Consider the following 10,000-nt stretch of genomic DNA (forward strand, 5'->3'; position numbering starts at 1 on the left):
CCTTACATTGCTCATATCAGCCCAGATAAAACACCGAAACCGCTCCTTACCTTGCTCATATCAGCCCAGATAAAACACCCAAACCCTCCTTACCTTGCTCATATCAGCCCAGATGAAACCCAATCCGCTCCTTACCTTGTTCATATCAGCCCAGAAAAAACCCAATCCGCTCCTTACCTTGCTCATATCAGCCCAGATAAAACACCCAAATCCTCCTTACCTTGCTCATATCAGCCCAGATAAAACACCCAAATCCTCCTTACCTTGCTCATATCAACCCAGATAAAACACCCAAACCGCTCCTTACCTTGCTCATATCAGCCCAGATAAAACACCCAAACCCTCCTTACATTGCCCATATCAGCTCAGATAAAACACCCAAACCCTCCTTACATTGCCCATATCAGCTCAGATAAAACACCCAAACCCGCCTTACCTTGCTCATATCAGCCCAGATAAAACACCCAAACCGCTCCTTACTTTGCTCATATGAGCCCAGATAAAACACCCAAACCCTCCTTACATTGCCCATATCAGTTCAGATAAAACACCCAAACCGCTCCTTACCTTGCTCATATCAGCCCAGATAAAACCCCAAACCCTCCTTACCTTGCCCATATCAGCCCAGATAAAACACCCAAACCGCTCCTTACCTTGCTCATATCAGCCCAGATAAAACCCCAAACCCTCCTTACTTTGCTCATATCAGCCCAGATAAAACACCCAAACCCTTCTTAACTTGCTCATATGGGCGCAGATAAAACCCAATCCACCATCCCCCAGATAGCACATACCACAGCCTTTCGTATATCCGCTGTGGTGCACTGGATGGAACCGCGTATCAAGCGAGCACTTTACCATTGGGCTACGTCCCGCCCCTTTATGTGCACCATCCCACAGAGTGAGAGAGAGAAATGTTTTATTTAACGACGCACTCAACACATTTTATTTACGGTTGTATGGCGTCAGACATATGGTTATGGACCACACAGAGTTTGAGAGGGAACCCGCTGTCGCCACTACATGGGCTCCTCTTTCTGATTAGCAGCAAGGGATCTTTTATTTGCGCTTCCCACAGGCAGGATAGCACAAACCATGGCCTTTGTTGAACCAGTTATGGATCACTGGTCGGTGCAAGTGGTTTACACCTACCCATTGAGCCTTGCGGAGCACTCAATCAGGGTTTGGAGTCGGTATCTGGATTAAAAATCCCATGCCTCGACTGGGATCCGAACCCAGTACCTACCAGCCTGTAGACCGTTGGCCTAACCACGACGCCACCGAGGCCGGTAGTCAGAGACAGAGACAGAGACGCAGAGACACAGATGGACAGAGAGAGATATATGTTAATCAATTTTGTAACAGTTTTACGTTAATTATTGTAAATATATTCGAAATGACTGTTGGTTAACGATCTCCGACGGTATTAATATAGATTGCCCTCTGTTGTGAAACCGAGTGGCAATGTGTCCTGCCCCATAAGATTAGGTTTCAATTTTGTAATGCAGTAGTTGACAAAATTGAGCACCAATACAACCTTGATGATGATGATGATAATAATAATAATAATAATAATAATAATATATGTTCAAAGGGAAACAAGTTGTTGACAACAACCATATTGTGAATCAATCGATTACCTCCCTTGAGATATAACTGCGGGGATGGAGGTCGCCGAATGATCACAACTAACGTTTTTAACTACACTGAAATCCAATGAAAATGCAACGCCCAATGCTCAGTTAAAGTTGTTAGTACTTTGCCATGTGCCAGGTTGCTCCGGTAATCCTTGTACCTACCAGAATACATCAAGCTTCACAAATCGGCTAAGTGTATTATACGTCTTCTAATATACCTTTGACAACTATAAATCAGTATCAGAGTTCACTATATTATTAGTCTGATTTCCACGTAACGAGCGGCATCGGTGGTGTGGTTAAGCCATCGGACATAAGGCTGGTAGGTAGGCCTACTGGGGTTCGCAGCCCGATACCGGCTCCCACCCAGAGCGAGTTTTAACGACTCAATGGGTAGATGTAAGATCACCACACCCTCTTCTGAGGTGTGTGCCCAGGTTAGCCTGCTTGAACTGTAATTGGATATAATCACGAAAATAAGTTGAAATCGGCGACCTAACTATGTGACTTACCGATATCTGTGATGAGTTTAACTAGTTTGAGCTAGACGAGAGTGAGACTTGCTGATGTCTGTGATGAGTTTATCTAGTTTAAGCTGGACGAGAGTGAGAATTGCCGATGTCTGTGATGAGTTTCTCTTGTTAAGACTTATCGATGTCTGTGATGAGTTTCTCTTGTTAAGACTTAGCGATGTCTGTGATGAGTTTATCTAGTTTAAGCTGGACGAGAGTGAGACTTGCCGATGTCTGTGATGAGTTTATCTAGTTTAAGCTGGACGAGAGTGAGGCTTACCAATGTCTGTGATGCGTTTCTCGAGTTTAAGCTGGATGAGGGTGAGACTTACCGATGTCTGTGATGAGTTTCTCTAGTTTGAGCTGGACGAGGGGCGGCGTCAGGTGGTAGATGGCCACTTGAGTGGCGTATCGGATCACGTCTTTGTTTCTCGAGTACAGGACGCCGCACCTATAGCCGGACAGGCCGAGATCCTGAAAGGAAATGATGCCTAGTTAACAACACCCCAGCACATTGCTTGACTTCTCCAAATCAACGTGGCCACAGACATATGGATGTTTAAATTAATATTCTACATAAGCAATTATAAGTAAGATTCAATCTGATTGGAATAAGCTCTACTTTGAATTTTAATCAGATTGAAGTAAAACTATATCACAATACTCGATCAAAAAGCAATGTTTTGCAATACTAAAAGTGGAACTAGTTTGTTGTTTGCTTTTCTTGTTTTTGTTGTTGTATGTATGTATGAGAACGGGAAGACGTTTGTATTATCTAGCTGTAAAACAGGTTAACCACCCTGTCATCTAGGCATCAGTTATTTATTCATTTATACTTATGTTCGTGCTTATATATCTAATTATTATACAAGCACGCTGTCCTGGGCACACACACCTCAGCTATCTGAGCTGTCTGTCCAGGACAGTGGGTTAGGTGTTGTTGTTAGTGGTTAGTGAGAGTCGGTGTAGTGGTCTTACATTAATCATTGGGTCATTAAACTCCTTTGGACAGGACCGGTGTAAATGGAACGCACGTCCGTAGGAACCGGAAGAGTAGTCATATAGGATATCCATTTCTTAGAACGATAGTCCTATGCAGCTTTTCATACCTGGTATATTTTGGGGGTTCTTTTTCTTCGACTTGTGATCGGTTTATGTCGGTACATGGATGCGAACACAGTGCCTGCCAGCCTTACATTCGGCATCGATTAACAGCAAGGATTCTTTTATATGAACTTTCAGGATAACACATTCCACGGATACCGACAAACTAATCGTGAATGGTGTGGGGAAAAAAAATGTCTGTCAACCGATGCGAATCGGTCGTACGACCATTGACAAGGGGCGTTCTACAACTAGCCTACATTCCGCTGAGTAGGCGAATATCAACATAACGAGTAGGGTTAGGGTTAGCGTTAGGGTTAGGGTTAAGTGAGTTCGTTGCTCGTAGTGAGTAGGATAAATAGAACATAATACAATACCTTTGCAGCATCCCCATATAAAGTGAGTTCGCTGCTCGCAGTGAGTAGGAGAGAGACAACAGAATACAATACCTTGCTGGAGCCCCATATGAAGTGAGTTTGCTGCTCGCAGTGAGTAGGAGAGAGACAACAGAATACAATACCTTGCTGAAGCCCCATATGAAGTGAGTTCGCTGCTCGCAGTGAGTAGGAGAGAGAAAACAGAATACAATACCTTGCTGAAGCCCCATATGAAGTGAGTTCGCTGCGGGTCTGGGACGGACAGGGAGAGGACACTACTGAACGTCGTCTGCTCATCAAACACGGACAGCGCGTAGATCTCGTCCAGGATCACGTGCAGCTGGTGCCTGGACACGACAGAGAAGAAAGGAATGTTTTGTTTAACGCCACACTGTACACGGCATAGCAGAAAGGAATGTTTTATTTAACGTCACACTATACAGGACAGAGAAGCTAGGGATGTTTTATTTAACGACACACTGCACACACTATATAAGAAAGGAATGTTTTATTTAACGTCACACTATACACGGCAGAGAGGAAAGGAATATTTTATTTAACGTCACACTGCACACGACATAGAAGAAAGGAATGTTTTATTTACCGTCATACTGTACATGACAGAGAAGCTAGGGATGTTTTATTTAACGACACACTGTACACAATATATAAGAAAGAAATGTTTTATTTAACATCACACTGTACACGGCAGAGAAGAAAGAAATGTTTTACTTAACGGCACACTGTACACGGCAGAGAAGAAAGGAATGTTTTATTTAACGACACACTGTACACGGCAGAGAAGAAAGGAATGTTTTATTTAACGACACACTGTACACGGCAGAGAAGAAAGGAATGTTTTATTTAACGACACACTGTACACAATAAATAAGAAAAGAATGTTTTATTTAACGTCACACTGTACACGGCAGAGAAGAAAGAAATGTTTTATTTAACGACACACTGTACACGGCAGAGAAGAAAGGAATGTTTTATTTAACGACACACTGTACACGGCAGAGAAGAAAGGAATGTTTTATTTAACGACACACTGTACACAATAAATAAGAAAGGAATGTTTTATTTAACGTCACACTGTACACGGGAGAGAAGAAAGAAATATTTTACTTAATGACACACTGTACACGGCAGAGGAAGAAAGGAATGTTTTATTTAACGACACCCGGTACACAATATATAAGAAAGAAATGTTTCACTTAACGACACACTGTACACGGCAGAGAAGAAAGAAGTGTTTTAGTTAACGACACACTGTACACGGCAGAGAAGAAAGGAATGTTTTATTTAACGACACACTGTACACGGCAGAGAAGAAAGAAATGTTTTACTTAATGACACACTGTACACGGCAGAGGAAGAAAGGAATGTTTTATTTAACGACACACTGTACACAATATATAAGAAAGAAATGTTTCACTTAACGACACACTGTACACGGCAGAGAAGAAAGAAGTGTTTTAGTTAACGACACACTGTACACGGCAGAGAAGAAAGGAATGTTTTATTAAACGTCACACTGTATACGACATAGAAGAAAGGAATGTTTTATTTAACGTCACACTATACACGGCAGACAGGAAAGGAATGTTATATTTACCATCACACTGTACACGACATAGAAGAAAGGAATGTTTATTTAACGTCACACTGTACACGGCAGAGAGAAAAAAGAAATGTTTTATTTAACGACACACTGTACACGGCAGAGAAGAAAGAAATGTTTTAGTTAACGACATACTGTACATGGCAGAGAAGAAAGGAATGTTTTATTTAACGTCACAATGTATACAACATAGCAGAAAGGAATGTTTTATTTAACGTCACACTATACAAGACAAAGAAGCTAGGGATGTTTTATTTAACGACACACTGCACACACTATATAAGAAAGGAATGTTTTATTTAACGTCACACTATACACTGCAGAGAGGAAAGGAATATTTTATTTAACGTCACACTGTACACGACATAGAAGAAAGGAATGTTTTATTTAACGTCATACTGTACATGACAGAGAAGCTAGGGATGTTTTATTTAACGACACACTGTACACAATATATAAGAAAGAAATGTTTTTTTTAACATCACACTGTACACGGCAGAGAAGAAAGAAATGTTTTACTTAACGGCACACTGTACACGGCAGAGAAGAAAGGAATGTTTTATTTAACGACACACTGTACACAATACAGAAAAAAAGAAATGTTTTGTTTAACGTCACACTGTACACGGGAGAGAAGAAAGAAATGTTTTACATAATGACACACTGTACACGGCAGAGATGAAAGGAATGTTTTATTTAACGACACACTGTACACAATATATAAGAAAGAAATGTTTTACTTAACGACACACTGTACACGGCAGAGAAGAAAGACATGTTTTAGTTAACGACACACTGTACACGGCAGAGAAGAAAGGAATGTTTTATTTAACATCACACTGTATACGACATAGAAGAAAGGAATGTTTTATTTAACGTCACACTGTACACAGCAGAGAGAAAAAAGAAATGTTTTATTTAACGACACACTGTACATGGCAGAGAAGAAAGAAATGTTTTAGTTAACGTCACACTATACAGGACAGAGAAGCTAGGGATGTTTTATTTAACGACACACTGCACACACTATATAAGAAAGGAATGTTTTATTTTACGTCACACTATACACGGCAGTGAGGAAAGGAATATTGTATTTAACGTCACACTGTACACGACATAGAAGAAAGGAATGTTTAATTTAACGTCATACTGTACATGACAGAGAAGCTAGGGATGTTTTATTTAATGACACACTGTACACAATATATAAGAAAGGAATGTTTTATTTAACGTCATACTGTACACGGCAGAGAAGAAAGGAATGTTTTATTTAACGACACACTGTACACGATAGAGAAGAAAGGAATGCTTTATTTAACGTCACACTGTACACGGCAGAGCAGAAAGAAATGTTTTATTTAACGTCATACTGTACACGGCAGAGAAGAAAGGAATGTTTTATTTAACGACACACTGTACACAATAAATAAGAAAGGAATGTTTTATTTAACGTCACACTGTAGACGGCAGATAAGAAAGAAATGTTTTATTTAACGACACACTGTACACGGCAGAGAAGAAAGGAATGTTTTATTTAACGACACACTGTACACAATATATAAGAAAGAAATGTTTCACTTAACGACACACTGTATACGGCAGAGAAGAAAGAAATGTTTTAGTTAACGACACACTGTACACGGCAGAGAAGAAAGGAATGTTTTATTAAACGTCACACTGTATACGACATAGAAGAAAGGAATGTTTTATTTATCGTCACACTATACACGGCAGACAGGAAAGGAATGTTTTATTTACCATCACACTGTACACGACATAGAAGAAAGGAATGTTTATTTAACGTCACACTGTACACGGCAGAGAGAAAAAAGAAATGTTTTATTTAACTACACACTGTACACGGCAGAGAAGAAAGAAATGTTTTAGTTAACGACATACTGTACATGGCAGAGAAGAAAGGAATGTTTTATTTAACGTCACACTGTACACGACATAGCAGAAAGGAATGTTTTATTTAACGTCACACTATACAGGACAGAGAAGCTAGGGATGTTTTATTTAACGACACACTGCACACACTATATAAGAAAGGAATGTTTTATTTAACGTCACACTATACACGGCAGAGAGGAAAGGAATATTTTATTTAACGTCACACTGTACACGACATAGAAGAAAGGAATGTTTTATTTAACGTCATACTGTACATGACAGAGAAGCTAGGGATGTTTTATTTAACGACACACTGTACACAATATATAAGAAAGGAATGTTTATTTAACGTCATACTGTGCACGGCAGAGAAGTAAGGAATGTTTTATTTAACGTCATACTGTACACGATACAGAAGTAAGGAATGTTTTATTTAACGTCACACTATACATGGCAGAGAGGAAAGGAATGTTTGATTTAACGACACATTGTACACGGCTGAGAAGAATTTGTTTTCAATTTAACGGCACACTGTACACGGCAGAGAAGAAAGGAATGTTTCATTTAACGACACACTGTACACGGCAGAGAAGAAAGGAATGTTTTATTTAACGACACACTGTACACGGCAGAGAAGAAAGAAATGTTTTATTTAACGACACGCTGTACACGACAGAGGAGAAAGGAATGTTTTATTTAACGTCATACTGTACAGGACAGAGAAGTGAGAAATGTTTTATTTAACGATACACTGTACGCGATAGAGAAGAAAGAAATATTTTATTTAACGACACACTGTACATGGCAGAGAAGAAAGAAATGTTTTATTTAACGATATAGTGTACACGATGGAGAAGTAAGGAGTATTTTATTTAACGACACCCGTATCTATAACCCATACCAAGGTGGGGTGTTAGGCATAAGGTGCACACCACCATTTATTACTCCATGTGATTCAATATATTTTGTATGTCAGAATATAATCCGTGAACTAAATACATATATAGATAGTTCTTAACACAGGGGATGCCGTTTTCACTTTTATGGTATTTACTACAAGTTATTTAATTTTGAGCAGGTTGTTTTTGTAAATCGCACACAAAGGTTGTTTTTTTTTTGTGTTGTTTTCAATTTCCAAAACACTTTTACTTTTCTTTGTTATAAAATGATTCACATAAACAAATGCTCATATAGGCTGGGAAGGACTATAGCAGACTATTTGACTTGGCTTTAGTGAGGACGTTTCCCTGAAAACAATCAACATAGGAATCAACATAGATTGACCACAAACATTTCCAGTTATCCACCCTCATGCTAGAGCACCGCCTCATTGCGCCGTTCTAAACGTGGCAGTGTACCTAGTGCACAGTTGCTATCAGTTAGTACTCGATATAACAAGTCACTTCAAAACAATGGCTTATTTAATTACCTAATTGTAATCACCAAAGACAAAAGAAAAGCATTTCAGTATTTTGTATTATGTTCAGTGAAAAACCATTTCCTAGACTGACGTATATTCAACTGCTATAGGTAACGACACGACACATGGCGGTGTGGTGTCATAAGAGACAACTGTGATTTAGTAAACACCACGTATAAGAGAAACGTAAATGTCTTTCTCTTTGGTGTCTTCTGGGCCAGTTATTGTGATGTGCACCTACGATAAGGGTGCGCAGAGGACACGGCATGAAGTATGTGTAACAACACACGCAGTACAGACAGTTTCCCTGTCAACCTGTGGACACGATCACTATCGCGAATGTTTATAGTGTTTCAGCTGTAACAACACACGCAGTACAGACCGTTTCCCTGTCAATCTGTTAACACGATCACTATCGCGAATGTTTATAGTGTTTTAGCTGTAACAACACACGCAGTACAGACCGTTTCCCTGTCAATCTGTTGACACGATCACTATCGCGAATGTTTATAGTGTTTCAGCTGTAACAACACACGCAGTACAGACCGTTTCCCTGTCAATCTGTTGACACGATCACTATCGCGAATGTTTATAATGTTTCAGCTGTAACAACACACGCAGTACAGACCGTTTCCCTGTCAATCTGTTGACACGATCACTATCGAGAATGTGTATAGTGTTTCAGATGTAACAACACACGCAGTACAGACCGTCAACCTATCAACCCGTGGACAAGATCACTATCGAGAATGTTTATAGTGTGTCAGCTGTAACAACACACGCAGTACAGACCGTCAACCTATCATCCCGTGGACACGATCACTATCGAGAATGTTTATAGTGTTTCAGCTGTTAGACTGAATCTATTTTAGTTTTCGTACAGTGACGCACCATTCTTAACTCCAGCCGGCTATTTAATGTACCTGTATGTCAGTGCTGTCGGCGAAACAACAGCGTAACCCCGCATGACAAAAACTCCAGAAATACCCTTAACTATAGGAGGTGATTAATGAACACTACGACTAGCTAGTAGACTACAGCAATCACTAACACTTGTTAATATGTACTCATTTAACCCGATAATAGATTTCACTTTATTTAGCCAGTGATATTGTCCACTTCTAATTGACTTTGAGTAACCACGGAAGAAGCCACGTGTGATCATGGTGTGGGCACGTGTAACCAGACAACTGACGGAACTGTTTTCTAAATGGAACTCTCAGCCGTGCTAATGCTACTCGGATCTTACTGTGCGGCAAACAGCAGGAAGCGGTGGAGGTCGGACTTGGAGTACACGTCTCCCAGCGGGTTGTGCGGGTTTATCAGCACCACGCCCTTCACGGATTTACCCTGCATAAAGAAACAAAATCCAAACGCTTTAGAGGCCATCGTTCCTTTTCTTCTGTTCAGTCTCAAGTATCCAGGGAGTTAAA

General features: G+C 40.0%; 2 protein-coding genes across 4 annotated transcripts in view; both read right to left on the reverse strand.

Moving 5' to 3' along the window:
* LOC121372048 (1-aminocyclopropane-1-carboxylate synthase-like protein 1) overlaps positions 1–665 on the reverse strand; it is a 5,424-nt gene extending 4,759 nt beyond the window's left edge. The window contains exon 1 of one of the 3 annotated variants that reach the window (XM_041498298.1): positions 654–665. In XM_041498298.1, the coding sequence (XP_041354232.1) occupies positions 654–662 (9 nt within the window). In that variant the 5' untranslated portion in view covers positions 663–665. The other 2 variants (XM_041498296.1, XM_041498297.1) reach the window with 2 other exon arrangements.
* A 1,790-nt stretch (positions 666–2,455) lies between these two features.
* Positions 2,456–10,000, reverse strand: part of LOC121371986 (1-aminocyclopropane-1-carboxylate synthase-like protein 1) — a 21,864-nt gene continuing 14,319 nt past the window's right edge. The window contains exons 9-11 of the mRNA XM_041498219.1: positions 9,817–9,917; positions 3,845–3,977; positions 2,456–2,623 (exon numbers count right to left, since the gene is read on the reverse strand). Of these exons, the coding sequence (XP_041354153.1) occupies positions 2,456–2,623; positions 3,845–3,977; positions 9,817–9,917 (402 nt within the window). The remainder of the gene's footprint in view (positions 2,624–3,844; positions 3,978–9,816; positions 9,918–10,000) is intronic.

Source organism: Gigantopelta aegis, chromosome 4, assembly GCF_016097555.1.
Source record: "Gigantopelta aegis isolate Gae_Host chromosome 4, Gae_host_genome, whole genome shotgun sequence".
In the NCBI taxonomy this organism is placed as follows: domain Eukaryota; kingdom Metazoa; phylum Mollusca; class Gastropoda; order Neomphalida; family Peltospiridae; genus Gigantopelta; species Gigantopelta aegis.